Below are 26,683 nucleotides of genomic sequence, written 5' to 3' on the forward strand. Positions count from 1 at the left end.
GGCGTCTACTATGTGAGTCCTCTGGCTAATACTAATTCATGTAATGCAATCCCATTATTGTGCTTTTGTATTATATACACACTTTTGATACAATTGGTCTATGTACATGTCTCGTCGACACCAACGATCGACTGCTCCTCATAGTCCGCGAACCGAAGCCCGCCATCCTGCGGCGGTTTCTCAGCGCGCTTGTGCTGCTCCATGAGCTCCGCGAGCCGCGACGGAGTATATACTTCGTACCCGAGCTTCTCATCTCTGGCCTCCAGCCACTTCTCGTACACCTGTCCCGACACTCCGAGACCACGGAGGTACTTTTGAAGATCCGACCTCGTTGGTTTGTTTGTGTCTCGAGACCGCACGGCCTTAATGTAATCTGACTGTAAAAACGGATGATCGGGGGATGCCTTGTAGATGTCGTACTTGATCGTCCACACGTCGTCCTTGGTCGGATCTGGACTTTCCACATCCATAAGCCGTCGGTCGTTGATGTAGTTGTTGACCGACAGAACATACGCTGTCATCTTCTTCTCTTCGTACTCCGGCTTGTCTCCAAACGAAACTCCAAAGTTCTCATCTGCCGACTCGTCAGGATAACTGTTCCTCTCAGCACTGCTGTTCAGAACGCTCTCAGCACGAGCGCTAGCCTCGGATGGAGTCTCAGCCAGACTGCGATCATCAAAAGTTTCCAAAAACGGTAACTCTTCATCAATGGCGGCCTCTACGGGCTCTTCCGCGACCGGCTCCTCCAATACGGCATCACCATCCCCAAAAGTCTCAACAACCTTTCGCTCCAGCTTAAATCCCTTCTTCTTGATCTGCTGTATTTCTTGGATCTTGTCCTCAGTTATGGGTGTCACAAAGACCTTCATCTGAGTAGCCAGCGAAGAAAACGGCAGATGCAGTAGGAGGTGCAGAGACTGCTTTGGAAACTCATCGGTTGTCCTTTCCAACAAGTCGGAAAACATTTCCATGCTAGCCTTGAACTCGATGTTATTGATGTGCTTGAAATTCGGTCCGTGAATGCACAAGTCAAGTTCGTCCCGCGGGATATACTGGAATCCAAACATCTTTGAAATGTTGTGATACGCGACAAAGATTCCGTCCATACGACCCATTCTGACTTGAAGCAGATACTTCAAAAACGCTGACCGTATCATGTCTCGGTATTCTGACTCGAATGACTCCACGGGTCCTTGAAGAGTGCGCAGCTGATACCCGGTTTTGCCGACATCATGAATATAATTAATATCATATCTCACCGCAGCGACGGCCCGTGTCTTTAGATCAAACGTTCCAGCGCCGGGAAGTCGGGGATCCATGCAGTCCTGCTGTGATCTCCAGAGAAAGTTCTTGTACTTTGTATAATGATACGCCTCTCTGTCTAGCCTATCTTCGGGGGGAATATTATGCGATTTTCCGATTCGGTAGTTTTCGAACTCGTCCGCAGATGAAACAAGCTGCTTCTCCATCGACTTGCCGAGATACATGAGAATGATATCCTGGTCGTTGGACTTGTCAATATCAATAGCATACGTGTTCGTTTCCGGCTTGTACCGCAAAAATATCGACGCCGCCATGACTGCTGTTGTAGAAAACTCACACGGCTTGACCGTGCGCGACAGATGCTCCGAGTACGGTCGTCGCCACTTCGAAATGAGAAAGTGAAATTGCGAGAAGACGCTCGTCAAGCTCGACGTTGAGCCGTAAAACCGGCAATCAGACTTGGCGGCTATGTTCTCCAGGACCTTGTCTGCCGAGGATATTTGGTATTGTGGAAGAGCGTCGTAGTCGAATTCGTGGACTGACATGATTTTTTTGAGCTCTTTGGGGAAGTTGTGAACTCCAGTCCGCGCGTCTTCCAAAACATGGACGCCGGGGCTGCTGCATGTTAGTGACGTTCCAAGATAGGTGACTGCAGACAGACTGACCTGAACAAGACTCGGTCCAGTCCGTGCTGCAGCACTGGAGGCAGCGCGTTTTCTGAAGAATCTAGCACGGCCTGCATTGGAGGATATTCTGACAAGACAGTGTACCCGCTATCGTCAATCTCAGGCACCGGATCGTTCAAATCGTATTCCAAATTCCACTCTGGCCTGTCTCCCTTGGCTTGCCAAACATCCAACCGCTTCTTCGGCTGCTTAGTCTTAACAAACCACTTCTCGGCCCAGGACGGGTCCTTCGGCGAGGACGACCAGCTGCTGACATAGGTAGGCCGCTTTTTGGGGTCCTGCGGTTTTGGCCGCAAGTTGCCCTTGGCCGAGGTTTTGCCTTGCGGGGCCGGCCTGCGCTCCTTTGGGTCAGTATCGCTAGCGTCTGCGGCTGTTGAGTCAGTACTGCTTTCGAACTGGCTTCGTGCGCAAGCAGAAAAGCGTCGTTTGCCACTGCGTAAGATTGGTAACACCGCATTGCAGTCGCTTCTCGCGGCGACGGTGCCCACAACTTTGAGCCGTGCAGGCGACAAGACACCGTTCATACTCGCGCCGACGTGTTGGATAGTAAACGCGGCACACTGACTGGTTAATATGTCTCTTGAGTAATTGTGGGAAAGACACACCTAAACATGCATCACTCGCGAGGCTCTGTGCTGGGCGTCGAGTCTCGTGCTGAACAAATTTTGGGAGTACACGAACTTGCGATAAAACTGGAGTTTGGCAAGAAGTTTACGCGCCAAAGAGACACGGACGAAATCAACGGGAGACGGTATGGAGTAGGATGAAAGGACTGCCGATTTTCTCGAAGAGATTATCGTGACAATTTATGTGTGATGTGGCGGAAGGGTGAATACTGCGCGCAGACAACACGCCGGAGTATCGCTGTTAGACCGTCACGTCTACAGGAGTATGCCGTGAAGGTGTTTCTGTTACTTCTCGTATAGCCATGAAATCCGCCTTGTATCTGTCAATGCGTACACATTTAATCTGTCGAGTCTAGCTATTCATAGCTGGAATTCCTGCGTACCGCGGCACGGCGTATTGGATCAGTTGAGTTCACACGGCAACTAGCTGCCCATAGACTCTTGAATTTTGCCCCGCGGTGTAGCGCCCGTATTACAGCATTATACCTCACCCTTGTTTCGCATCTGTACTCTATACCACCATCAAATCGCTGATAAAGTACTATGCTATCTCGATCACGAAATGTTGACGTCGAGTACTGACCGGTGGGAGGGCGGGTTAGGGTCTGGCATAAGCTCCATGAGGTCATAATCTCAGCGGCCGCCATGGCGGCGCTGAACCAGCAATCTTCGCGCAATGGTATGCTCCGGCACGTATCTGAAATGGCGGAGCATGTGCTAATGCGCTGTGTCTAGTCTGTCGGACTCTACACCTTCCCGGAGCCCACGATCAAGTGCCTACGTACGCTGCGCTTCGGCTCCGCGCGGGCTAGAAGCCCTCAAGCGCGCATCTTCGAGATCCTTGCCGTCGACATGACCGTCGTCGAGCAGTCGCCTGGAGAGCTGTACAGCACCCTTGACGACCTCGCAGATGCGCTACCGGGGAACTCGCCGCGGTACATCCTACTGAGCTATCCGATGGTCCTGCCCGACGGCCGGCAAAAGACGCCGTTCGTGATGCTGTATTACAGACCAGTGACCGCGACGCAACAGGCCAAGATGCTGTATGCGGGCGCAGTGGAGCTGGTGCGGTCGACGGCGGATGTTAATAAGTGAGTTTGGTGTGTGGGATCGAGTTGGATATGCCGCTCACCTAACCTAGGCTCATTGAAATCGAGGAGGAGAACGAAATTCTCGAGGTGGAGAGGTTATTAATGGAGTGATCTATACGGCGACGCAGGAAGAAGACTTCATGAATCGTCAGTTTGCCACTGCATATCAACAGTGTTTAGACGTGAAGCACCTGCGGTTCGATGAGGCTTTCGATGCCTAGAACTGCTCATCTTGGTCGGACGGACTAATGTGTAATAGTTGCATAAATTGAATAAGTGATAGACTTCAAAGCAATAGGCGATGTTTGTAGATGCGGACGGTATTAGAGTGTTGGGAAGCCATCGTGTTGATGTATGTGAACATCGCGACCTTTCACCGTTTCTAGACAATACACCATCCACTGACCATGTCCTTCCGCAAAAGAAATGAGCCGATAACTCCAAGATCTGCCATTCCCTCGTCCACGCAATCTTTACAATTACCCTCCGCCACCTCTGCCGCTCGCCCATCTCGCACCTCGTCGACATCTCCGTGGTCCTTCTCACGTCCATCTACACTTCTTCCACGCCATGAAACCGTCTCTACTGGCACCGCGTCCTTGGACAAGCTGCTCCTCCACGGCGGCATTCCTCTAGGCACGTCGCTGTTGATCCTCGAAGAAGCTTCAACAGACTTTGCCGCCGTGCCTGCGCGCTGCTATGCAGCTCAAGGCGTCGCGAATGGAGAGTATGTGATTACGGTGACCAGCGACGACAGGTGGGCGGCGCGACTACCTGCAGCAGCCACGTCGAAGTCGCGTGAGCAGCAGAGTACCCCTTCCGCAGCCGCAGCGAGTACAACGTCGGACGATCTGCGAATAGCGTGGCGATATCGCACGCTGAGTAAACCAGCATCGACTGCTGCAGCGAGCGACAAGAGCTTTTGCGGGGAATGGAACATCACCGCAAACACAAGCCTGACACCCTCAGTGAACATGTTTCTTCATATCCCGCCACCGACGCGCTCGTTTAGCGAGGTGATCGCCCGCATCTCGTCCGCGCTCGCAGCTACAGACAAGTGTGTGCGCCTCGTACTGCCGAATTTTCTGAGTCCGCCAGCGTACAACCCAGCGTGTGTGTTCGCGCCGACGGAACTACTACGGTTTTTACACTCAATTCGTGCGCTGTTGCGGGCACACCCGTCGAGGCTCTCCGTCCTTCTCACGCTCTCGGCTGCGCTGTTTGACGAGGGTGAGAACGGCGTGTTGATGCCATGGATTACGACACTGGTCGACGGAGTTATCAAGCTAATTCCAGCAAATATGGGGGACGAGAGCGCGAATAGTTCCGAGCGGATACAGGGATTCGTGAATATTGTCAAAATACCCATTCTCAGCGACCGAGGAGATATGCTGCAGCGGTCTATGGAATACGCGTTCAAGATCGATAGGGCGGGAATGAAGATTGAGAAATGGGGCATTCCGGTCGCACTGCCCTCGGCCACGCAGGAGAGCAAGCCGAAAGCAGATTCTCTGGAATTCTAGACCGGCTGGGTGTGGATATATGTATGTATGATATGTACATTACAGTGTCAAATTAATGAACTAGTCGTATTTTGACGACGAGAACCTCTTTTCACTGTTTGTGAAGTCGTCAGGCTGATCCAGGCCGCGGCGCTCCATGTCTAGTTTGCGATCAAACTCCGCCTGCGTCTCCTCCTCCGGTGGTAGGTCGTACTTCCGAATCGACGACGACGCACGCGAACCGTATCGAGGCGGCTCGTATCCCGGCGCAGACGACGCGGTCTGCAGCGGTGCGGTGGTCGCGGGCACAGGCGCGGATGCGGATGCCCTGTTGCGCGTGGAGATGGTATCCCAGGATGAGGGTTCGCGGGCAGACGCGTCGGGCGCGGAGTCAAACTCCTCTCTGATCTCCTCATCCGACACGGGCTCGTCGTCACCATCGTATGCAGTTGTGTTGATTTGCTCGTAGTTTGTGCGCCACCATACGCTGAACGCGTTTGGCGGGTGGCCGTCGCCATAGTAGTTAATCCACAACGAGAGGGTTGGCCGGTAGTTGACGAGACGGATAACAGTGCGACAGTACGGGCGGTTCTGGAAGTCGCGTTGTGCGTAGAGGTTGCCGAACGCGAAGCCGGACTAAATGTGTTAGGATTAGGATGGATGGATGAAAACATGATCAGGATACTCACGTCACTGCCAAACTCAGCACCGAGAATGCCACCGAGGACAGTCATCGACCTCTTCGACTGCGGAATCACTCTCTTGGCGACGACACTTGCTGCGAGGAGCGGTCAGTTAATGCACCCAGCCACCACAATTCCTCCTTAACAACGCAACGCACCTGCAAACCCCGACGCGAACATCAGTCCGATTCCCCCAAGCACGCGATACACATATGCGCGATCGAGCTCGCGGAGGATGTCGCGCCGGTCCTTCCGACTGAGCTTGTCGTCGACATACCAGAACAGCTCCGAGTACTCGTGTGTGTTGAGCACGACCTTGTTCTCGTCCAGCTTGATCGGCGGAGGGCCTGGCTCCCGCTTCGGTGGCACATTGAATATGTCGGCGGGATTGACGGGGCTGGCCATGCTGGATTAGTGGTGGGGGGCTGGTAGTGGGATCTACGCGGAGGAGTGTTCTTAAGATGCTGCGGCGCAAGCTAGACGGGCTCCGAGGACTCCACTTACTCGCACTGAACACCCGTAACTAGCTATTTCCAGTATACATACAGCAGGGAACACAAGAAACACGACAAAAAGACCGAAAGCAAAGACAGAGGATGTACAAACCTGAACAAAACATTATTGTAAGTAAGAAGCGGACCAAAAAAAAACGGAAAGCAATTAGTTGTGCTACAAGAAGTTATATAATGACACAGCAGCTGCCACTGCTGCCGCCTTTTCTCTCCGCCTGCCCGCTGTACTGTCCTGGTGAGCCGCCGTTGCCGCCAACCGGACTTGAGTTCGGACCGGTCCCGGACTGGTCGCGGTTGTATCGCCGTATTTCGCGGACGAGATTGTAAAACGCCTCGTCCACATTCACGCGCTGCTTCGCTGAGGTTTCGATAAAGCTGCACTGAAACAGCTTTGCCAGCTGCGAACCCTCTGTAGATCAAGTTAGTACTGAGTTTGACACGAGGAGAAGAAAAGGATCATACCCTGCTGGGAAACTTGTCGTTCGGTTTCCAGATCGCACTTGTTTCCCACCACAACAATTGGAAAGTAGTCCTTGTCCTTCACGCGCAAAATCTGCTGGTGAAATGTAGAGATCTCTTCGAACGACGATCGCGAGGTAATTGAGTACACGAGTAAAAATCCCTGACCCGCGCGCATGTACTGCTCCCGCATGGCAGAGTATTCCTCCTGACCTGCGGTATCAAGTACGTCGAGCAACGCGACCTCATTGTCAATCACGCACTGCTTGCGGTACGAATCTGCACGTGTATGGTTAGATCGTGCGAGCACTTCGCCAAGGGGGGGCTATTGCGGCACACCTTCAATCGTCGGATCGTATTCATCGACAAAGTGACTTTGAATGAGTTGGATTGTAAGCGCCGACTTACCAACGCCGCCACCACCGACGACGACGAGCTTGTACTCCTGTAAAAACTGGGCCTTCACCGCTTTGTTAATATTGTCCAGACAATATGTGGCTGGCTCGGCTGCCTTCTACTCGAGCTCGTACCTTCGACATCACTATACAAAATTTTGATCCCGGCAGATCGTCGTGAACGTAGGTCCCTGGCAAATTTGTTTAGTGGCCAGGCGGTGCGGGCGGAGATTGGTGCTAGGCTGGAGAAAGGACGGGGCGACACGTTGAAGAGGAAAGGGTCGTCGAGAGGAATACTAATGGCCGGCAAACCGGAATTTTTAACGTAATTTGAAGATTGGAATTTTCCGAACATGAGAAACCAGAAAATAAATTTTTAATTAGGTGGCTCCATTGGCCTAATGGTAAGGCGTCCGCCTCCTAAGCGGAAGACTGCGGGTTCGAGTCCCGTGTGGAGTGTGCTATTTTTAGCGTCACGTTCTGCATTGTTATTATTTTGTTTCCTCTACATTTTTTTCTTTGGCAGTAATTGATTTCATAACAGCGTAATTGGCTGACTTGTGCGTAGTAATGACGCTGGAAAATGTGTGCACAAAACATAAAAACTGTAGGCCGCTAACATCCCAAAACCTATCTGAACGTGCGGCTCAAGAAATCCCTGCTGTCATCGCGCTGCCATAGCAAAAAGTAACACCAACGCACACCCATATTCACGATGCCAACGGCAGAGACAGGTAAGTGCTTTTATAATTCGTTTGTTGATGTTAACAAGTCTGACACGGTGTATGAGTTCAGAAAAATTCGAAAAGTTCGATATTGTCGCGACGTACGAAGAATTTCTGCGCAATGATCCTGCAATGACGATGCCGGTGGCGGCCATTGAGTCGTTAGTGGTGCTGCTGAGGTTTACCGAGAGTATGTTATGGCGCAGGGATCTTCTTGAACTGTTACTGAGTTAAGGACAGCCGCGACGGCGTCAGAGCTGATCGACATTCTGGCAAAGGCGGTACAGCGGCTGAAAGACGGCGTGCGCAATGCGATCAGTTTATCGGCGGGATGCGACATGTTCCAGCGGTTCGTGCTACGGCATATCCAGGAGTACGGCGTATGTTCTACAACTTTCTATCAGGCTGTTTGAGAGTATTGTCTGACTTTAGCAGGACTGGGAAGCGTGCAAGCGGCATCTGATCACGAATGGGGGCCTCTTCGTACAGCGCGCGAAGGCGGCGCGTTTCAGAATCGCAGAACTTGGGTTACCGATTATTCAAGACGACGACGTAAGTGTTATATTTTGTTTGCTCTGAAGACTGCTGCTGACAAAAGCAGATAATTCTCGTGCACTCGCACTCGCGCGCGGTGACAGAACTGCTACTGCTAGCAGCGCGGCGGCATATGCGGTTTCGCGTATTTGTAACCGAAGCACGACCGGCGTGTGAAGGTGTTGCATGCGCGGCGGAGTTGCGCGCTCTGGGGATTCCTGTGCGTGTGATTGTGGATAGCGCGGTGGGGTGGGCCATACAGAAGGTATGTTCTCGGTTCTACACAGCTGATGTAGTGTTTCTAACAAGGACAGGTGGACAAGGTCTTTGTCGGTGCGGAGGGCGTCGCTGAAAGTGGTGGCATTATCAACCGCGTAAGTATTTCCCGTCCGAGAATCCGCTTCACAACCACTGACACACCACAGATCGGCACATACCAGATCGCGGTGCTGGCGCAGAATTCTAACAAGCCATTCTACGTAGTAGCTGAAAGTCACAAGTTCGTGCGCCTGTTCCCACTCTCGCCATACGATCTCCCGGGCGAGACCGCGGTGGTGCCGGATGGGGGCAAGCACGACGTCGAGGCAGAGCTGCGAGAAGGCCCGCTTCTGGACTTTACGAACGACAGCCTGATCACGGCAATCATCACGGACATTGGCGTGCTGACACCGAGCGGCGTGAGCGAGGAGCTGATCAAGATGTGGTACGACTGAGCAGTAAATAGAATGTAGATCCAGTTGGAGAAGCGTCCCGGCGCTCCGCCGGAACTCTCTTAACCATCGCCGTCACCCAATTCTCACCACCTTCACCAACACTACCACCATCATGCGCTCCTTCGTCGCCGCCGCCGCCGCCCGCCGTCTGCGCATAACTATGCAGCGCATTCAGCGCCGCTGCATCTCCCACAAGCCCACGACCACCACCGTCGACTCGTCCAACGAGGCATCCCGCAGCGAGTTTTTCAAATACAGCTGGGGCACATGGGCCACGAACGACGAGGTTGAGAAGGCCAAGCGTCACACACCCTTCGCGATCGAGGGCATCGCAGAGATCGTCCACCGCGCGCGGGACACGCCGCGGACTGTCCCGCGCGCGAGCGTGCGCGCGATCACTTCGCTGGCGGAGGGCCGGCACCATCGCATCTTTCTCGCGGAACTCGACGACAACTCCCAGTACGTGCTGCGCGTGCCGTACCCGCTCGACTGGAGTTGGGAAGCGCGGCGCGCGCGCATGCGCAGCGAGGTCGCAACGATGGACTTTGCGCGCCGAAAGTGGGGGATGTTCGTACCGGAGGTCGTGTCGTGGGCGCCGACTGCGGATAATCCGCTCGAGCGGGAGTACATCCTCATGGAGTACCTCCCCCCGGACGGTGACCGCGCGCTGCGCAACCTTATGAGTAAATGGCATCCGCTGGATGCGTCGGTCGCGGACCGCGCGAAAGTGCTCAAAGTCGTCGTGCATCTGCTTGAGTCGCTGCTGGCCACGCGGTTTTCCCAGTTTGGCAGCCTCTACTTCACCGAGGACGTCGACACAAGTCTGCAGAACGCGCTCCCCTACGCGGGCGAAGAAGACCCCAAGCTCGTCGATCGCTGGCGCATCGGGCCGACTATTGAGCCCGCGTTCTGGCAGAATGGCATAGAACACGACGGCTCCACCGACCGCGGGCCATGGAACACCCCAGCAGAGTACCTTATGGCGACCGCGCGCGCGCACATGGCCGCGTACAAGAACCTGCTTATGAACCCTGTCATAGCGACAACTGAACTCGGACTGTACCTTCCCACCTGGATGGACACGTACAACAAATACGCCTTCCTCACATCTCGTCTTGTGCCCGATGTACCCGCGGATTCCGACATGCTGTCGCCGCGCCTCTGCCACCCGGACCTCGACCCAACAAACATCCTCGTCGACACTGCGTCCAACTCCGCTGGTGACGACACACAGTCCTTCTCGAGCCCGTACCTGCTCGACTGGGAAGGCGCCACTATCAAGCCGTACTTCCTTCACGGCGCGCCCAAGTTTGTACGCTACAATGGCTACAAGATCTACAAGCGAGAAGAGGTTGAGCACTACGACCAGCTTGCTGAACAACAAAAGCGTCAGGTTGACTACATGATGGCCGCTACCGCGAATCAATTCACCTTCGAGTTCCTCTTCAAACACTCCTTTCCCACCCTTATCAACGCGTTCTCGCCCCACGTCAAGACCCTCCGCGAACCTTACCGTGTCGCCATGGACGCGGACTACAAGTACCATCCGCTCGAGATCGTCGACTTACGCGACACCCTCATCCGCACGCAGGAACAGCTCGAGCTCACCTCCGCCACACCCTCCGCAGATGAGATCGCAAAGACCACATCCCCGGCCACCTTCACGGCAGAGGAAATTGAACAGCACGCGACCATCCTCCAGCAGTGGGAAGACACGATCCAGAAGCTGCCGTTCTACTCTACTAAGGGCTGGATTCCCCAGAACGTGTTTGACGAGCTTATCGCCACCGGCGAGCTCGTCAAGGATGAATATGGAAACTACACTAGCCCGTCCGCGCCCACGCCGTCCAAATAGGTTCGACAACAAAAAGCCATGTTTGACAAAAGTTCTAGTAGATTGTATATATCTCGCAGATGTTTGGTTTCCTTCGTTTGGTATATTTCATAATAATCACCGACGCCGTTTAATGTAACCGCTTCAAATCTTCCAACATCCCTGACACCTCCGAGCTGGTCATCCCCAGCGGCATTTGTCGTCCGATCCCACTGCTGTTGCCCCTGCTGGAACCGCCGCTGACGACGAGCTCCTTATCGTCGTCGGAGAGCTCGAGAAACTGCTCAAGGAAATCGCCGTCGACAAAGCGCAGCGGCTCCTTGTTACGCCGGCGCTGATTCGCGAATGCGCGATACTGTAGAAAGTCGCGCGCACCAAGGGTTTTCACCACCGTCGCAAGGTTTTGCTGAAGGTTGAGGAGGACGTCGATTTTGTCAGAGGCAATTTTGGCGTACAGGTATATCCCTCCGTCACGCTGCCCATGGTTAGTATCGTGCTAGATCGATCGAGCGGTGGGAACTTACAGTAGCTAGATAAGCCTGCGGAATGATGGCGTGCTCAGACGCGTCGGCGGGCGATTCTATCCTGCGTATCCTGTTCACATTGCCGAGCTGCATGCTTGAAATCACCTGCAACTTTCCCTCGCCCCCGGTATCCTTGACCAGCTCGCCCTGGGGTCCATCCGTAGCATCATGCTGGAAAACCACGATATTTCCCTCGGCCTCGGCGCCGAGGCTGGTGCTTTCATCGAGCACCTCGACGTCGGTCATCCACAGCGGCTCGTAATGCCGCGCTATCTCGACAAAGGTGAAGTTGCCGTCGGCGTCCTTGCGGATTTGTAGCAGCGCAGCAGCTTTCATGAGATCGCCCACGAGGACATATTTGTCCGCATAGCTAGACAACGAAAGTGCGATGGTGGGCGAGCGGAAAGCGCAGTACAAGTTGAACTCGAGCACCCCCGTCACGCGGTTCGGCCGAATCGTGCATAACCGCACGAGCGCATTGACGGCGCAAATAATAATACCGTTGCTGAGCATCTCGAGTGCATACACGCCGCCATGAAATTGGTGCTCCAGGTCCAGCGAGAGTTTGTTCTCGGGAGTGACCTCGAACATGAGCAGCCGGCCATTGAGGTACTCCTCACGGTCAGCGACGACCATACCGGTGCCGACAATGACGTAGTCTTGCCCATCGAGTTCTGCCGTCGCGATGCTTTCCACCATCTCGTTCTCATTCAAGGCGTACGAATCTGTGACTTCGAACGTGGAGTAGTCCGCGAGCTTCACGGAGCAGTTCAAGATCTCGTCACCGTTGTACGGGTCCAGTGTGGTGTTTAGCGACACGAACGCAACGATCTCGGGCCGCTTCGTGAGCAATGATAGCCGGCGCGCGGTTTCCCCGATTTCGATTGTCTGCACGTGCGTGCTCATGAGTTGGTCGATCGCGCCGTAGAAAATCTTGCCGTCATATGCATACACGAGGATCTCGTTACTGCTGCTGCCATCCATCTCGTCGCCGTCCATGAGTAGCGCGTCTGATGTTGTGGCCAGCGCTGATGGCGAGGGGATATTGACAGTCGACATTGTAATCTTGCTGGTGGCGCCGTAGATCATGGTCGAATATGACGACACTGCAAAGACAGCGGACTTGAGGCCATACAGTGCCACTGGCTGGGTTCCGAGGTTTGTGATTTTCTGATCTAGTAATGTGCCGTCCATGGCGACATTCGCACCGAGAGTGTAGCTGTAGAGTGTACCGTCGGCCATGCCGACGAAGAGCACCGGTCGTGAGAGGGTGTCGAGAGTTGCGATCTGGACGGAGCGCGGAATGCTACCGGTCAGCTCTGTTGACTCGCCGATCGGTGTGAGGTTCGGCAGTGTGAACAAGTGCACGCGGCATTCCGTCCACAGACCCGCGACGCAGATATCCTCGTGCGCGGCGACGCACGAGATCTCGTGGTCGAGCGTGACGACAGACACCACGGTGAATTCCCAGTCCAGAGTTGCAAGCTTGGTGCCTGCCACAACGAGCACAATGCAGTCGTCCGTCACCGCCGCAGCGGAGATAGGACTCTCGTTGAAGACGGAAATGAGCTGCTGCGCGCCGGCGTCGACGAGCCGTGCGCCAGAGGGTGTGACATGCACGACGTGCGCGCCGAGGCTACCAAAGCCGATCGTCGGTTCCGTCATATCTATGCCGCACCAAGCTTGGATCGCGTCGCTGGTGCCTTCGTCGATGTCGCAGCGGAGTACAAGCGTGCTTTCCACGAACGACGCGATGATTATGTCGTGATATGTCCATAACCCGGTAACCCCGGGCATATCATTGATCTCAGCCAGCACGTCGACGCCGACGCCAGAACGCACAATACGGATTGAGCCAGACTTAAACGCGCCGGAGCACGCGATCACGTCAGTTGTGCTGTCGCGGTAGAGTAGCCGAAAATCGGATATCGGCGCGAGGTTCGGGATGGTCTGGACGACGCGGAGGTGCGGCGCATCAGGGGAGAGGTAGAAGAGGGTAGAGGGGGAGAAATGCGAGGTCACGAAGAAGAAGCCGGAGCCGAGGTAGGTCATGGAGGTTGGGATCGCGGTGTCGCCGACGTGGTCGAGTTTCCATGATTCCACGGATACCTCTCCGTCGTCGGGGTCGGTGGCAAGGTCTACTTGCAGGATGTATGTGCGGCCAAGATCGTCGCCGAGAACATATCGTTCACCGGTGTCATCGATGGCGGCGTAGGCGCAGAAACCAATGGGGCCGTGCTCAAATGGCAGTTTTATCGGCTTTGAGCCTCCTGTGCTGGACGGCGAGGGAAAGTACGTGAGGAGCTGTTCACCAAGCAAAAAGCAGCCGCCAGCGGGGGGCCGGAATGGCAGAAGCACGCTAGCGCCCTGGTCGACGTTGCGGAGCCCCGCATTCGGGACTTCTTCGAGACGACCCTCCTGCGCGAAGATCTCGTAGATTTTGACGTGGCGTGCATGCTGACCATCGCGGTAGAGAACGGCAATTGTGGGCCGCTTGGTATTTTCCAAGAACACGATTGACAGAACGAGGAGTTCTTCCAGGTGGAGATTAATGGGAGGGTGTAGTGTGCCGGTGACAACTGGCGCCGATGGCAAGGCGGGCTGCTTGCCCTGACGTTTCTTGACTGGGATGAGCGGCACGTAGACGAGAGAACCTTTGTTGATGTGTAGGAGAATGCCGCGGTATTGTGGGTCGAGCACGGCGATGTGGTCGGTGTCGATATCAGGTGCGAAGCGGTCGTCGATCGCGTCGAGGACCTGCATTGTCACGAACCCGGCGGCATTGTCGTCAATCACGAGCGTGAAACATGCGCCGTCCTCGGTCGCTACGAATAACCACGAGGTCGCCGCCCTCGCGGGCTTGAACGCGAGCAGCGCAGAAACGGTAGCTGCTACTGGTGCGGTACGGGCGAGGACAAGGCCCTGTGCGGTGATCTGGAAGACGTCGAGCGCAGAGGGCCGCGCAAGGACAAGGGCAGGCTGCCCCGGAACAAGTACGTCCGCGCAGACAGCATGGCGCACGGAGGAGGGCCGGTGCAGTGCTGCGATGTAGGACATGTGTGGTGTGGTATGAGGGGGGTACTAAAGTTGGTGAAGTTGCCGGCGGTTATCAGAATTCCCAGCGGAGAAAATTTCAGGATAAAGACTCACCAACAGTTCCTTTCACTACCGTCGCCATGTCGGACGGTTTGTTATTGAACCTGGCCCTGCCGGCAGCGGGGATACCTTCCTTTACTGAATCCGGTAACCGTACAGTGAAGGGAAAGTGGACGCAGCGACTGAAAACCAGGCGAGCTATCCGCAAAAGCACACGACCAGCGACTCTACCGGCTGGAAAATCGACGTCGACCACGACGACACCGTCCGCAGCGAGCAGACATGGCAGCGGTAGTAACAGGATTGCAGTTGCCGGGACTGCGGTCACGCATCGACGACACGCTGCGGGCAGCGGCATCGAGCACGACAACGAAAGTGGCAGCGGCCGAGGCATCGTATCCTCCCTCTTCTCCAGCGTACCAACTCCAACCACCACCGCCACCGCGCCTACGAAAATCACACAAACAAACGATCCGTCAAACGCGCCACTTGCGGAATCGACGTTTGAATCCCTCGGCGTGACAGCTGTGCTTGCAGCGTATGTGTCCTCGACCATGGGATTTGCGCACCCGACAGCAATCCAGAGCGCCGCGATTCCGCCGCTGGTCGCTGCCGACCGCGACCTCTTTCTCTGCGCGCAGACCGGTTCGGGAAAGACGCTGGCATATGTGCTGCCGATTATCAGCGCGCTTGTGGCATCGCCTGCGCGGCTGTCGCGCGAATCGGGGCTGTTCGCCATCATCATTGCTCCCACCCGTGAACTCGCGCAGCAGATCTACGGTGTGCTGGAGTTACTTGTGCAGTGTTGTCACTATGTTGTGCCTGGTATCGTGATTGGTGGTGAGCGCAAGAAGAGTGAAAAAGCGCGGTTCCGCAAGGGCGTAAATATCCTTGTTTCGACACCAGGACGGCTGCTCGACCATCTGCAGAACACGGAGCGGCTTGATCTAGCAGCGATTCGGTGGCTTGTACTGGACGAAGGCGATAGACTCATGGAACTGGGATTCCAGGAGACGATCACGAGTATTCTCACAATGATTAACACGACATCGAGAGTTGCGGTGAACAGGGTCGCAGGGTTGCCTAGTCGACGGGTTACAGTGCTGTGCTCGGCCACTCTGCGGGGCGATGTCGAAGAGCTCGGTAGACAGTCTCTCAAGAATGCAGTGCGCATTTCACTGGAGTCAGAAACTCTTTTCGCCTCCGCCGACACCAGCACTCCTTCCGAGAACAAGTTTTCTGCGCCAGACCAGCTGCACCAGGAATACTACGTTATTCCGATGAAGCTGCGCATGGTGTGTCTGGTGGCCACAATTGTTAGCATCGTGAAGAAGACACCAAATGCTCGGATCATGATTTTCCTGTCCTGCTCTGACTCTGTTAACTTCCACTTTTCCATGCTCACGCGCGACGACAGCGAGGACGAGGAACACGACGAAGACGTACAGGCAGAGCGCACTTGTCTACCATCGACTGGACTGCAAGAGTACATGCAGACTTCGCCTATGATACACAAACTGCACGGTTCATTGACACAGCCCATGCGCAAAGCGACGCTGGCTGCTTTTTCGCGGCAAACCACGTCCGCGCCGTCAGTACTGCTCTGCACGGACGTGGCGTCGCGCGGTCTTGATCTCCCCTCAATTTCACACGTCATCGAGTTCGATCCGCCGTTTGCTCTGGAAGACCATCTGCACCGCGTGGGGCGTACCGCGCGAGCGGGACACGGTGGCTGGGCCTCCATGTTTGTGCTGCCGGGAAGCGAGGAAGAGTACGTAACGACGGTGATGGCGCCGCTGCATAAGTCCGCACCAACGCGGCAGGAATACACCACGGTGCTGGGCGAAGCGTTCGGACGAAAACAGATCGAGTGGCGGGACACCGCAACAAAGATTCAGCTAGAGGTGGAACGCTGGGTGCTGAGTTATGAGCAGGCAATGCAGCTCGCGCGGTCTGCGTTCGCGAGCCACATTCGCGCGTACGCGACGCATTTAGCGAGCGAGCGGCAGTATTTCAGCGTGCGGGATTTGCATCTAGGACATTTGGCGAAAAGTTTAGGGCTGCGCGAGACACCGGCGGGGATGCGCCTGGCAGGTGCAGGTGCAGAGGGCGAGGGCAAGCGGAAGCGCGAAGAACGGGGGCCGGATTATGCGAAGAAGAGGCTGCTAAAGGTTGCTATGACGCACGCGAGTGTTGGAGCGGACGAGTTTAATCTGGCTTAATAGAGTCTGCATTGGCGCCTGCTAGTAAATATCCCATAATCCAATACGCCCGTCCTTGCCACCTACAGCAAGCCAGTGCCGCGTGCGCGTGCGCTGTTCTTGTTTATACTGTAACAGCCCGCCGATGCGCGCGACCGCATCACTACCAGGCTCCATCTGCGCATGCATGATTCCAAACCGCACTACCGTGACGCCGTCCTGTCTACCGCCGGGAAACGAGGCGAGCAGCTTCATGGTACGATAAGACCACACGCGGACGCGGCCATCCCAGCACGCGGCGGAAAAGATGGCGTCATCGCTACGCACGACGAGACTCGCAATGCCGGCATGTTTCGTGTGTATTTCTTGGAGGGGCAAGGAGGAGGTGGAGTGAGGGACGAGGGGATGTTTAATGATTTTAGGATCGGCGCTGCTGGAGATGAAGGAGGAGTCGGAGGGGTTGATGGCAATGGAGAGAACTGAAAGCAGTTAAATATGAGTTTGGGATAACGTAGATACAAACATACCTGGGCTTGAGTGCACCTTGGAGAGATATGCGACTGTATAGCTTCCCATCTCGGCCAACTGGAAGAGCGCGATATGACCGCTCTCGTATCCGACAATGAGCTTGTCTTCAAACAACTTCACATCCATCGCCACGCCAGTCTTGACATCTGGCACAGTGATCGCCTGGTATTTCCTTATCAACTGCGGTAGCAGCGTGTACATATCTACCGAGTCTGAGTCGAGCGTGCCCGGTACAGCGATAGTGCAGAGCCCGTCGTCCCAGCGCGCCGCGGCAGCGCAGTAGTTGAGCGCGTTAACGTCTACTGACGCGACAAGCCACGGTTTCTGCCAGGACGTAGGGTCAGTGTCTGGTGAGCTAGGGATATGTGTGGAGAGAGGTGTGTCGTCGAGGCGCCATATGTAGAGCTTATTGTCGCGCGCGTGCCTGAGGGTGTGAATCAGCGGCGGTCGGGGAGGAGAGTGCGGCAACGCACGTGAGGAGTATATCATCGGTGAGCCATGAAGTCGTCAGAATACATGCTTCGTGCGCTCGCCATATAGCGAGTGGCCGCCGAGCGACGAGTGACCAGTGGACGCACCAACCGACGTCGTCACTGAGAGTGTTAGTCGTGACTCATCTCTACACAGCAGGAGCAGCTAACCCTGAGACGAGTCGCATGTTCCCCGGGTGGAACGCAAGCGTACTAACTGGCCACGACTGCGCACGAAGCGTCGCAACTGCCGCGGGGGGTGCTGCCATCTGTGGTAATAGCTTAGCTGTGGTTGGAAGCAATTAGTGATGGTCGCGTAAATAATGCGCCGCACGGTACACGGCGGTGGCGATGGCACGTGGTGCGGCTCAGTTTTTCTGCGAAGAAAATCTTCTTATCTTCCGCTTCTTCACCACCTCTCCTTTCAGCATCGCCCTCCCTCCTCCTCCTTCTCTTAACGCTCCCCACATACTCCATGGCCCGCACGGCCTCCTCCGCCATCGCCTCCCGTGGCATGGCTTCGGCCTCCCCCGCGCCCTCCATCCCCTCCACACCCCGCTCCTCCGCCTCCACCACCTCCCTCTCCTCCCTCTCAACCTCCCTTTCCGCCGTCTCCCTCGCCCAGACTGCCTCTCCCGCTTCCGAGGCCCTTGCCGCGCTCGCTGCTGCGACCTCCATTGGTGCCGCGCGCTCTGTTGCTGGCGACCTCGCTGCCATCGCCGAGGAAGGCGGGCCCGCGTCCCTCACCTCGTACGTCGACTGCCCGGTGGCAATTTGTGGTGTGGGGTACACTACTAACCACCTCCAGCATCCTCGAGAAGGTCAAGTCCATCTCCCGCAGCAAAACCTCTTCCGTCGCGCGCGAGGCCTCGCTTCTTGCCTTTGCAACCCTCGTCAAACAGTTTGGCGCATCTTCTCCCGCCGAAGCGTACTTCCTCCCCTTCTTCACCCTCCCCTTCGATCTTTTCGCCGACAAGGAACCTGCCGTCCGCAAGGCGGCGCAGTCCGCTGCCGATGTTCTCGTCTCGGTTTACCCCTTCGAGGCCGACACCTCCGCCATCGTGCCGCTTCTGAGCACCTATCTGAACTCCACCGCGAAATGGCAGTCTAAGATCGCTGCACTCAAGGTGTTTGAAAAGTTTGCCACTACAGTGCCCTCGGATGCGCTCCTCCATCAGTTCGAGACAATCGTCTCTGTTCTCACCAACTGTATGCATGACATGAAGGTCGAACTTTCCAAAGCTTCCAAGGCGACTCTTCTTGCCATGGCAAAGGTCATTGACAACATGGATATCGCCAACCGCCTCCCCCTCATCGTTGACACCCTCGCCGACCCCAAACTCGTTCCCTCCACCGTACTCGCACTCTCCCACGTCACCTTCGTCGCCGAGGTCACCGAACCCGTGCTCTCCATGCTCGTCCCCATTCTCCGCCGTGCGCTTAGCCAGGGATCCTCTTCGCAGGACCTCCTTCGTCAGACCGTTATCGTTGTCGAGAACCTTACGCGTTTGGTCAACAACCCACGCGAGATCCGTGCATTCTTGCCCGACCTTCTTCCCTCGGTCCGACGCGTCGTCGACACCGCCGCCCTTCCAGAGGTCCGTGGCCTCGCCAAGAAGGCCCTCGAGGTTCTCGAGCATGCCGAGAAGGAGCAGGGCATCAATCGCATCCAGGCCGCGGAGATTACTGAGCGTATCGCGCAGATAAGCTCCGCTGATATGATCGTCGTCAACTACGTCTCGGCGCTCGTCGCAGTCGACATTAACACGCAGGACTGGGACCGCATCCCGGACGTCGTTGCACCGTACTTTGCTGATACCGCTAAAGCCCGCGAGATCGCGACCCAGATCTCCAAGTTCTACGAGGACATCTTCAATCCGCCCTCCGTCGACGACTCTGGCGAGGAAGGCATTGAGATCGTCAATGCCAAGTTCTCGCTTGCCTATGGTGGCAAGATGTTGCTCAACAAAGCGTTTCTCAGACTATATAAGGGCCACCGCTACGGTCTTTGCGGCCGCAACGGCGCGGGCAAGTCTACGCTGATGCGTTCCATTGCCAACGGCAAGCTTGAGGGCTTCCCGGATAAAGACGTCCTGCGCACCTGTTTCGTCGAGCACAAGCTGCAAGGCGCCGAGGGTGACATGGATCTGGTGTCGTTTATCGCCAAAGATCCTGAGCTTACCCACGTCAAGCGTGAGGAAGTTGCCGGTGCTCTTGAGGAAGTTGGATTCGACGAGACACGCCGCGCGCAGAATGTTGGCGCGCTTTCCGGTGGTTGGAAGATGAAACTTGAGCTTGCACGCGCGATGCTCATGAAGGCCGACATTCTCCTCCTCGATGAACCGACTAACCATCTTGACGTGCAGAATGTGCACTGGCTAGAGGACTACCTGACCTCTCACACTGACATCACTTCACTGATCGTGTCCCACGACTCTGGTTTCCTTGACACAGTGTGCACGGATATCATCCATTACGAGGACAAGAAGTTGGCGTACTACAAGGGCAACCTGTCTAAGTTCGTCGAGGTCCGCCCCGAGGGCAAGTCATACTACACGCTCAGTGCGTCAAACCTGAAGATGCGTTTCCCTCCCCCCGGAATCCTGACCGGCGTGAAGAGCAACACTCGCGCGATTGTGCGTATGCAGAACGTCACATATACATATCCCGGCGGCAAGAAGCCCTCATTGAGCGGCGTGTCCTGCGCGCTGTCGCTGTCATCGCGTGTTGCGATTCTCGGCGCGAACGGGGCCGGCAAGTCGACGCTGATTAAATTGCTCACGGGCGAAATCATCCCGCAGGAGGGCAAGGTTGAGAAGCATCCTAACCTGCGAATCGGCTACATTGCTCAGCATGCGCTTGCGCATGTCGAGATGCACTTAGAGAAGACGCCGAACCAATACATCCAGTGGCGGTACGCGAACGGCGACGATCGGGAGGTGCACATGAAGCAGTCGCGTCAGTTGACGGAGGAAGACAAGGCGCAGATGGCGAAGCAGATTGACGTCGGTGATGGCAAGGGCATGCGGAACGTGGAGTGCATCGTCGGTCGACAGAAGCTGAAGAAGTCGTTCCAGTACGAGATCAAGTGGGTTGCGCACATGCCAAAGTACAACTCGATGATCTCGCGCGAGAGGCTACTAGAGCTCGGATTCTCCAAGATGGTGCAGGAGTTTGACGATCACGAGGCCTCACGCGAGGGTCTCGGCTATCGTCAGTTGAGCCCGCCTGTGATCCGGAAACACTTTGAGGACGTCGGTTTGGACGGCGAGATCGCGGACCACGTGCAGATGGGCGGTCTTTCCGGTGGTCAGCTTGTCAAGGTGGTTATTGCCGGCGCCATGTGGAACAATCCGCATTTGCTTGTGCTGGACGAGCCGACTAACTACCTTGACCGCGACTCGCTCGGCGGTCTTGCCGTCGCCATCCGCGACTGGACTGGCGGTGTGATTATGATTTCGCATAACGAGGAGTTCGTCGGTGCGCTGTGCCCGGAGCAGTGGATTGTGGCTGATGGCCGCGTCGTGCAGCGCTCGTCCGCTGCGATAGCGTCCGACCGTTTCGAGGACAATGTTGGCAGCGGCGCCGCGACGCCATCTGAGAGCGGCGAATCTCGCGCACCGTCGCCTACTCCCAGCGCTGCCGCACTGGTTTCCAGTGTCACTGATGACTCGTCGCCAGCGAACATTAAGATCAAGGCGAAGAAGAAAAAGCTGACGCGCAACCAGATCAAGGAGCGCGACACGCGCCGGCGTTTGCGCCATATCGCGTGGCTGTCGTCGCCCAAGGGCACGCCACACCCGCCTGACACGGACGATGATGAATAGAGTTTATGGAGTACATACCGGTACCTGGACTAGGACTATAGAGTATAGAGTTAGTGGTTTATTTTGTTAGTTATTTGTTAGATATCGTGCGTAATGCAGGAAAAGTTTTATTGTTTTATGAGGAAAGAGGATCAGAAGAAGCGCTCAATTCCTCTGGGTATCACATGGCGTCAGTAATCCATCCACCTATTGGAACGATGCGAGATTTTTATCAGACTTGAGCACAACACCGCCGACCCTGAAGACGGTATTCCACTGATCCAGCATACTGATGAGCGCGGTGGCGAAGACAACTTCTGCCGGGAGCCGGGTCTCGTCGAATTTGACTTCCCACACGCGCGTGCCGATGCGTTTCGCGACCGCAATTTGTTCGCGGTATTCGTCAGTTGGTAGTTTGACTGCCTCCTCACGTGCCGCGACGCCGCTACTGCCATGCTCGCCATTGCGTGCAATCACGACGATACGCTCGAGCGCACGCGTGGAGCTTGTCCATTGATACGTCGAGCCGTCGGGTAATATAAACACGCGATACGAATCCTCTGCGTCAACGACGTGGCGCACAGTGACCAGTCCCAGCGCTGCCAACATCTCATCCGACCCGTGGAACAGCACATAGCTCTTCAACGACTCAACTCGTACAGTCGCGAGCGCGCGGCCATCACGCCCATCGAGGAGGGAATATGTCAGCCCCGGAGCGATAGCTGTTGCGCCACCCGACGCGCTTGCGGTTTCCGTATCATCTAACGACGCGGGCTGGTGGCGTACAAAACGGAACATGCGGAAGCCGGTGCGAGTGTACACATTGAGAAGTTTGTTATTCGTGCGGAACTGCGGGCGCAATGTGCATGTCGTGAGGCCAGTTTGCGGGAGTTCGCGGACAAGTGCGCGGGAGGAGATGGAGGAGGAGGTTTTGTGTCGGCGCAGGGCGAGGATGCCTGTTAGTGCGGAGACGGCAGCAATGGCAGGAAGGACGGCGGGAAGCATTTGGGGCCAAGAGGGAAGGGATGGACAGCGGTGGTAAATTGGTGGTGATGATGATTGGTATTGGTAGATATGGTAAACAGACGGACCACAGCGGTCTGGTTGCAAACGACACGTCGAGCAGGCGCGTCAGCGACGCGAGAGTATCGCTCTGTGTATGCATTTGGTCGCAAGTTGTGTAGACGAAGGTATCTAGAGTTGTTGTATGCCTGACGGGCTGTTCTTGGTATCTCGAGATGTGAAATGAATGAAGTGAAGTGCATCAAGCAATTGAGCCGCGATGACTCTGACGCTACGCGATGACAACCGCTCGACAAAGGTCGTGGTTTGCAGAAGCAGTATCCCAAAGTATAACATTGTAATACGAGAGACGAAATGACTATGAAAATATGGAGGCAGTGTCACTGTAAGCATCAACATAGCTGGTAAGAACGCACTACGCGTCAGTTATCGCGGCGCGCGCGGCGTAAGTAGTAGACCCTCTCGGCGCTCTGCTCCGGCATCGACCACGTTGGCAATGGCTGCAACACAGGAAAGTCGGCCACTCGGTAGGACTAATCTTCTTGCTTATATATACGACTGAACTAAATCACGCAGGCACCTTCGAGCGCTATTTTTACGAGCGTAATTTGCAGAGCCTCTACCAATCTGTCGTAATATGGATCGACCTCGCCGCGCCCATCACCCCGGCGCGACTTCACCGCGCACTACGCTATCTGCTCGCACATGCGGGTCAGGAGCGCAGTGCGCTATGGGCTTACGTCGTCGGAGCCGAGACCGACGCGCCGAGGTTGGCGATGCTACCGCAGATTGACGTTGCTGACATCGTCAGCTTTATCGGTGACGACGAGGTTGACGAGAAGGTCGCGTTCGAGAGATTTCTCGTGAGGTTGAGCGAGACGCCGATAGCGTATGATGTTCCGAAGATGCCGCTATGGCGGGTTGTCGTGTGGAAGGACAAGTCGGTGTGCTTCGCGTTTGACCATATGCCCTTCGACGGTACCAGTGGCGCGTTGTTCCAGGTCGCTTTTGCAGATGCACTGGCTGCGACCGCAGACGATGCAGATGTTGATAAGACCATCGTCGAGCGGGATCCGGCGATGAAGCTATTTCCGTGCATGGAAGACGCAGTCGTGGTTAGTCCGCCGGTGGTGTACTTACTCCGTGCGCTGTTGAGCGAGTTCGGACCAGGCTGGCCAAAGTGGCTTAAAAGGCCTACGCGGACTCCGGAGATGTTTGGCGGACTCACAAAGGACGTATCAGGTGTGGTTATGCACGTCATCACATTCGATGCCGCGCAAACGTCCGCGATGATCACTGCGTGTCGCGCGCATAATACCACGCTTACAGCACTCATGCACACCTTCATTCTCGTAGCAATGTCGTCCGCCTTCCCCGACGCGCCTGGCTTCGCCACCACGATCCCCATCAACGCCCGCCGCTTCGCCTCCTCCGACATTTCCAACATGATGGGCGTGTACGTCAGCAAATTTGGCGAGACTTTACCATCGATGGACTCCTCCGTGACATCTGTGTGGCAAGAAGCCACCCGTCTCGCGGTCGAATTACGTGCCGGCACGAACCGGGCCACGTGTTACCTCATCGGTGCGCTCAAGTACGTCGGCGATGTACGCAAGTGGCTCGCGGAGAAGGTCGCCTCCGGAGGTCTTCGCGATTCCGAAATGGAGTTGTCGAACATCGGCGCGTACAGATTTGCCCCCGCAGCTGGCGTGGTTGGCTTGGGTTTCGCGCAGCCTCACGGCGTCGTGCAGCCGCCTGTCAAGTTCAACTCCGCCGGCGTGGTCGGCGGACGGGTTACGCTTACGATGACGTGCACCGACCGGATTGTCGGTGAGGGAAAGGGGGCGGTACTATATACTGCATTTATGGACGTCGCGAATGCGTTGCTCTCGACGCTGGAGGCGGACAAGCCCGCGGCATGACATTCGTTTGGTTTCACGGAGGATACAGAGAGAAGTGACAGATTTTGGTTGTCTGTCCTTAATAATAGTAATAGCAAGACGCAGTGGTCGTAATGCTACATTTGTAAATAGAAATGACACCATGCGGTATGTTGTACAAACCTTGGACCGTGGGCTCGTCGTACGTCACTTCACGATTACGCTCGGCTGTTATGGACGCAACGCGTTGGCCACTGCCCCTATGTCGCGTGTCGCAGTAAGGCGCTAGGATAGATGACGAGGGTATATACCCAGAGCTTCACCTATTGTACTGGACTATTAGTCTACTGAGATTTGCATTAACTGCAGTGCTGCGACAAGGCGTCATGTGTTGGCGTCGTCGCCTACTGATCGTCGACTTCAGCACGATTCAAGAGGCAGCAAATTGGGCGGTAGCGCTGGCATTCCCGATTCAATTTACGAATGGATATATAGATCGGCGTAGCAAATCTCAAAGCAGATGTCATATGTATCTAACCCATATCCAAACATGTCAATCAAAATATACAAATCTCGAAAAATGTCATACTCCTACTGCGTATTCAAATGAATCGTAGGCACGATCTCGGCTGTGCGCAAATAGATCCGCGCGACAGCGGCATTTGCAAGCAACGTTTTCGCCATGCGCCTATGCGCGACGTCGCCGCCACCATTCTCCCGCTCCTCCTTATCCGCCTCTAACGTCCTCGTCCCGCCCGTCAACGCATTGTACGCCTGCACATGCGCGTCATCAATGGTGTACAAGCGCAGACTGCGGAAGTATAGCCCATCAACAGGATCAAACAAGTACGCGCGCATGTATCCATCCAGGTGCTCGAGCTCGGCCTCGATGCGCTTCGATAGCTCGTTAGTCGGACCGAGCGTCTTTGCGAGCGCGACGAGGCCGTCGACGAGATGCTGTGCAAAATAGGTCTTGTCCCACCACCAGCGCTTGCTGACGTCGGTCGCCTTCTTATCGTACAATGCGCCTTTGCGGTCAAGTGCTGCTGACGCCATTTTCTGCGCAATGTCGAGATGTTCCTGAGAACCGCGCAGGTGGTACAGCAGTACGAACGACTCGATCGCGAAACCGGTATTGTACGTCCACTTGACGCGCTCGATTTTCCATTTCGTCCCGTCGTACGCAATCGAGTCGTGAATAAGATGCTCATTGTTATCCAGCAAATGCGCTTGCGTGAACTTGACGAAATCAGCAAGCATGTCACCGAAATACTGGGGCTGGATATTCATCAGCGCAAGCCTACCCGCCGCAACCGCAAGCGCACACGTCGAGCACGCATTGCGAGAATTCGGCTTCGCCACATGCCACGGCACTCCTCCGGGATTTCCGCTCTTATCCCACCCCGTTGGTACGAGCTGCGTCATGACCGCGATCACGCGGTCCATGTACTCCCGCTTTCCGGTGGCCTGATACGCCGAGATCAATGCATTCACGCAGTGCGCGTTGTCGTCGTAGTAGATGTCGTTGTTCCCGTCGTAGTAGATCCACGCACAGTATGCGCTGCGCCGCGGATTCCAGTGCCGCTCCAATGCTCGGAACGCGGTGTCCAGCGCCGCGCCATCGCACTCCATCCGCGTGCGCGCATATAGATCGGCCTGCGCCCACACCCCGATGGCGACCGCCCACACGACGTACCCGTGCTGCGGATCAATTGTCTCCGCGCTGTCGACGCGTGCGCAATACTGCGTGTGCCGCGGGGAGTAGAAAAAGGACTGGGTGCGTCGCGCGAGATCGACGCCCTCGGTTGCGGCATCGAAGCTCGCAGGCAGTGCGGTGTCGAATAAGGGTCGCTGCGGCATCGCGCCGGCGGAGTCGCCATAGTAGCCACCGTGCGCAGCGGGAAATTCGGGCTGCAGTCGCTCTTGCAGCCCGTTCTTGAGCTCGTTCTTCAGTCGACGCAGCATTGTGTGGTGTTCTGGGCAGTGAGAGCGCTTTCGGGAACAGGGAAATGACGTCGATCACTGACGACGATCTCCAGATCTCTACGCTTGCGCCGCGCCATCTCGACCTACTTTGCAGTCTCTGAAACACAATCACCTAAAATCCTCAACCAAGCATCTCATTGTATTTA

The 26,683-nt window shown here is 55.7% G+C and overlaps 14 protein-coding genes and 1 non-coding gene across 15 annotated transcripts; 8 read left to right on the top strand and 7 right to left on the bottom strand.

Moving 5' to 3' along the window:
• Positions 1 to 857: 857 nt before the first annotated feature.
• On the bottom strand, positions 858 to 2,473 carry V1518DRAFT_373751 (mitochondrial protein Pet127-domain-containing protein; the record flags this gene model as incomplete). Its single annotated transcript, XM_066901439.1, has 2 exons — positions 858 to 1,878; positions 1,929 to 2,473. Coding segments are annotated over 2 exons (1,566 nt in total), but the record flags the coding sequence as incomplete, so codon positions are not given.
• A 438-nt stretch (positions 2,474 to 2,911) lies between these two features.
• Positions 2,912 to 4,072, top strand: V1518DRAFT_417348 (uncharacterized protein). Its single transcript, XM_066904272.1, has 4 exons — positions 2,912 to 3,113; positions 3,168 to 3,254; positions 3,311 to 3,666; positions 3,717 to 4,072. Exons 2-4 carry the CDS (start codon positions 3,252 to 3,254, stop codon positions 3,775 to 3,777), a joined length of 420 nt encoding a protein of 139 aa, XP_066759577.1. The 5' UTR covers positions 2,912 to 3,113; positions 3,168 to 3,251; the 3' UTR covers positions 3,778 to 4,072.
• Positions 4,062 to 5,282, top strand: V1518DRAFT_417351 (Elongator complex protein 4). Its single transcript, XM_066904273.1, has one exon. It carries the CDS (start codon positions 4,074 to 4,076, stop codon positions 5,187 to 5,189), a length of 1,116 nt encoding a protein of 371 aa, XP_066759578.1. The 5' UTR covers positions 4,062 to 4,073; the 3' UTR covers positions 5,190 to 5,282.
• On the bottom strand, positions 5,196 to 6,291 carry V1518DRAFT_417353 (uncharacterized protein). The gene is made up of 3 exons (XM_066904274.1): positions 6,010 to 6,291; positions 5,858 to 5,946; positions 5,196 to 5,804 (listed from the first exon to the last, which is right to left on the bottom strand). Exons 1-3 carry the CDS (start codon positions 6,254 to 6,256, stop codon positions 5,250 to 5,252), a joined length of 891 nt encoding a protein of 296 aa, XP_066759579.1. The 5' UTR covers positions 6,257 to 6,291; the 3' UTR covers positions 5,196 to 5,249.
• A 12-nt stretch (positions 6,292 to 6,303) lies between these two features.
• On the bottom strand, positions 6,304 to 7,489 carry V1518DRAFT_417356 (ras family-domain-containing protein). The gene is made up of 4 exons (XM_066904275.1): positions 7,353 to 7,489; positions 7,162 to 7,282; positions 6,826 to 7,101; positions 6,304 to 6,772 (listed from the first exon to the last, which is right to left on the bottom strand). Exons 1-4 carry the CDS (start codon positions 7,359 to 7,361, stop codon positions 6,531 to 6,533), a joined length of 648 nt encoding a protein of 215 aa, XP_066759580.1. The 5' UTR covers positions 7,362 to 7,489; the 3' UTR covers positions 6,304 to 6,530.
• A 115-nt stretch (positions 7,490 to 7,604) lies between these two features.
• Positions 7,605 to 7,676, top strand: V1518DRAFT_t35. The gene has a single exon. It is a non-coding gene; the product is annotated as a tRNA-Arg (tRNA).
• Positions 7,677 to 7,840: 164 nt separating this feature from the next.
• V1518DRAFT_417360 (uncharacterized protein) lies at positions 7,841 to 9,254 on the top strand. The gene is made up of 7 exons (XM_066904276.1): positions 7,841 to 7,951; positions 8,013 to 8,132; positions 8,183 to 8,322; positions 8,378 to 8,494; positions 8,544 to 8,741; positions 8,791 to 8,850; positions 8,902 to 9,254. Exons 1-7 carry the CDS (start codon positions 7,933 to 7,935, stop codon positions 9,187 to 9,189), a joined length of 942 nt encoding a protein of 313 aa, XP_066759581.1. The 5' UTR covers positions 7,841 to 7,932; the 3' UTR covers positions 9,190 to 9,254.
• V1518DRAFT_417362 (uncharacterized protein) lies at positions 9,255 to 11,252 on the top strand. The gene has a single exon (XM_066904277.1). It carries the CDS (start codon positions 9,302 to 9,304, stop codon positions 11,042 to 11,044), a length of 1,743 nt encoding a protein of 580 aa, XP_066759582.1. The 5' UTR covers positions 9,255 to 9,301; the 3' UTR covers positions 11,045 to 11,252.
• Positions 11,099 to 14,657, bottom strand: V1518DRAFT_285202 (CPSF A subunit region-domain-containing protein). The gene is made up of 2 exons (XM_066901069.1): positions 11,548 to 14,657; positions 11,099 to 11,498 (listed from the first exon to the last, which is right to left on the bottom strand). The coding sequence occupies exons 1-2, from the start codon at positions 14,602 to 14,604 to the stop codon at positions 11,154 to 11,156; spliced, it is 3,402 nt and encodes a 1,133-aa protein (XP_066759583.1). The 5' UTR covers positions 14,605 to 14,657; the 3' UTR covers positions 11,099 to 11,153.
• An 18-nt stretch (positions 14,658 to 14,675) lies between these two features.
• Positions 14,676 to 17,303, top strand: V1518DRAFT_417364 (P-loop containing nucleoside triphosphate hydrolase protein). Its single transcript, XM_066904278.1, has one exon. It carries the CDS (start codon positions 14,724 to 14,726, stop codon positions 16,863 to 16,865), a length of 2,142 nt encoding a protein of 713 aa, XP_066759584.1. The 5' UTR covers positions 14,676 to 14,723; the 3' UTR covers positions 16,866 to 17,303.
• On the bottom strand, positions 16,856 to 18,145 carry V1518DRAFT_417367 (WD40 repeat-like protein). The gene is made up of 4 exons (XM_066904279.1): positions 18,014 to 18,145; positions 17,846 to 17,965; positions 17,372 to 17,796; positions 16,856 to 17,323 (listed from the first exon to the last, which is right to left on the bottom strand). The coding sequence occupies exons 1-4, from the start codon at positions 18,109 to 18,111 to the stop codon at positions 16,887 to 16,889; spliced, it is 1,080 nt and encodes a 359-aa protein (XP_066759585.1). The 5' UTR covers positions 18,112 to 18,145; the 3' UTR covers positions 16,856 to 16,886.
• A 112-nt stretch (positions 18,146 to 18,257) lies between these two features.
• Positions 18,258 to 21,787, top strand: V1518DRAFT_417370 (P-loop containing nucleoside triphosphate hydrolase protein). The gene is made up of 2 exons (XM_066904280.1): positions 18,258 to 18,592; positions 18,651 to 21,787. The coding sequence occupies exons 1-2, from the start codon at positions 18,318 to 18,320 to the stop codon at positions 21,667 to 21,669; spliced, it is 3,294 nt and encodes a 1,097-aa protein (XP_066759586.1). The 5' UTR covers positions 18,258 to 18,317; the 3' UTR covers positions 21,670 to 21,787.
• Positions 21,735 to 23,070, bottom strand: V1518DRAFT_417371 (uncharacterized protein). Its single transcript, XM_066904281.1, has one exon. It carries the CDS (start codon positions 22,651 to 22,653, stop codon positions 21,856 to 21,858), a length of 798 nt encoding a protein of 265 aa, XP_066759587.1. The 5' UTR covers positions 22,654 to 23,070; the 3' UTR covers positions 21,735 to 21,855.
• Positions 23,064 to 24,868, top strand: V1518DRAFT_285335 (alcohol acetyltransferase). The gene is made up of 2 exons (XM_066901070.1): positions 23,064 to 23,198; positions 23,248 to 24,868. Exons 1-2 carry the CDS (start codon positions 23,168 to 23,170, stop codon positions 24,591 to 24,593), a joined length of 1,377 nt encoding a protein of 458 aa, XP_066759588.1. The 5' UTR covers positions 23,064 to 23,167; the 3' UTR covers positions 24,594 to 24,868.
• V1518DRAFT_285355 (glycosyl hydrolase family 76-domain-containing protein) lies at positions 24,868 to 26,644 on the bottom strand. Its single transcript, XM_066901071.1, has one exon. The coding sequence runs from the start codon at positions 26,514 to 26,516 to the stop codon at positions 25,143 to 25,145; it is 1,374 nt and encodes a 457-aa protein (XP_066759589.1). The 5' UTR covers positions 26,517 to 26,644; the 3' UTR covers positions 24,868 to 25,142.
• Positions 26,645 to 26,683: the final 39 nt, after the last annotated feature.

This window comes from Limtongia smithiae (assembly GCF_038497785.1).
Source record: "Limtongia smithiae strain NRRL Y-17922 unplaced genomic scaffold V1518scaffold_6, whole genome shotgun sequence".
Lineage (NCBI taxonomy): Eukaryota > Fungi > Ascomycota > Lipomycetes > Lipomycetales > Lipomycetaceae > Limtongia > Limtongia smithiae.

Excerpts from the sequence above, each read along its gene's own strand:
- V1518DRAFT_417348 (XM_066904272.1), top strand. Across the intron at positions 3,667-3,716 it reads TCGACGGCGGATGTTAATAA|GCTCATTGAAATCGAGGAGG; the intron begins GTGAGTTTGGTG and ends CACCTAACCTAG.
- V1518DRAFT_417367 (XM_066904279.1), bottom strand. The coding sequence starts at position 18,111 with ATGGCAGCACCCCCCGCGGCAGTTGCGACGCTTCGTGCGCAGTCGTGG. Across the intron at positions 17,797-17,845 it reads ACCGATGATATACTCCTCAC|GCACGCGCGCGACAATAAGC; the intron begins GTGCGTTGCCGC and ends TCACACCCTCAG. Across the intron at positions 17,324-17,371 it reads CAAGGTGCACTCAAGCCCAG|TTCTCTCCATTGCCATCAAC; the intron begins GTATGTTTGTAT and ends AACTGCTTTCAG.
- V1518DRAFT_417356 (XM_066904275.1), bottom strand. Across the intron at positions 7,102-7,161 it reads ATACGATCCGACGATTGAAG|ATTCGTACCGCAAGCAGTGC; the intron begins GTGTGCCGCAAT and ends ATACACGTGCAG. Across the intron at positions 6,773-6,825 it reads ACGACAAGTTTCCCAGCAGG|AGGGTTCGCAGCTGGCAAAG; the intron begins GTATGATCCTTT and ends CTTGATCTACAG.
- V1518DRAFT_417371 (XM_066904281.1), bottom strand. The coding sequence starts at position 22,653 with ATGCTTCCCGCCGTCCTTCCTGCCATTGCTGCCGTCTCCGCACTAACA.
- V1518DRAFT_417360 (XM_066904276.1), top strand. Across the intron at positions 8,323-8,377 it reads GGCATATCCAGGAGTACGGC|GACTGGGAAGCGTGCAAGCG; the intron begins GTATGTTCTACA and ends TGACTTTAGCAG. Across the intron at positions 8,851-8,901 it reads GTGGTGGCATTATCAACCGC|ATCGGCACATACCAGATCGC; the intron begins GTAAGTATTTCC and ends GACACACCACAG.
- V1518DRAFT_417362 (XM_066904277.1), top strand. The coding sequence starts at position 9,302 with ATGCGCTCCTTCGTCGCCGCCGCCGCCGCCCGCCGTCTGCGCATAACT.
- V1518DRAFT_417353 (XM_066904274.1), bottom strand. The coding sequence starts at position 6,256 with ATGGCCAGCCCCGTCAATCCCGCCGACATATTCAATGTGCCACCGAAG. Across the intron at positions 5,947-6,009 it reads GTTCGCGTCGGGGTTTGCAG|CAAGTGTCGTCGCCAAGAGA; the intron begins GTGCGTTGCGTT and ends CGCTCCTCGCAG. Across the intron at positions 5,805-5,857 it reads GTGCTGAGTTTGGCAGTGAC|TCCGGCTTCGCGTTCGGCAA; the intron begins GTGAGTATCCTG and ends TAACACATTTAG.
- V1518DRAFT_285202 (XM_066901069.1), bottom strand. The coding sequence starts at position 14,604 with ATGTCCTACATCGCAGCACTGCACCGGCCCTCCTCCGTGCGCCATGCT. Across the intron at positions 11,499-11,547 it reads CGCAGGCTTATCTAGCTACT|CGTGACGGAGGGATATACCT; the intron begins GTAAGTTCCCAC and ends AACCATGGGCAG.
- V1518DRAFT_417351 (XM_066904273.1), top strand. The coding sequence starts at position 4,074 with ATGTCCTTCCGCAAAAGAAATGAGCCGATAACTCCAAGATCTGCCATT.
- V1518DRAFT_285335 (XM_066901070.1), top strand. The coding sequence starts at position 23,168 with ATGGCTGCAACACAGGAAAGTCGGCCACTCG. Across the intron at positions 23,199-23,247 it reads ACAGGAAAGTCGGCCACTCG|GCACCTTCGAGCGCTATTTT; the intron begins GTAGGACTAATC and ends TAAATCACGCAG.
- V1518DRAFT_417370 (XM_066904280.1), top strand. The coding sequence starts at position 18,318 with ATGGCCCGCACGGCCTCCTCCGCCATCGCCTCCCGTGGCATGGCTTCG. Across the intron at positions 18,593-18,650 it reads GGGCCCGCGTCCCTCACCTC|CATCCTCGAGAAGGTCAAGT; the intron begins GTACGTCGACTG and ends AACCACCTCCAG.
- V1518DRAFT_417364 (XM_066904278.1), top strand. The coding sequence starts at position 14,724 with ATGTCGGACGGTTTGTTATTGAACCTGGCCCTGCCGGCAGCGGGGATA.
- V1518DRAFT_285355 (XM_066901071.1), bottom strand. The coding sequence starts at position 26,516 with ATGCTGCGTCGACTGAAGAACGAGCTCAAGAACGGGCTGCAAGAGCGA.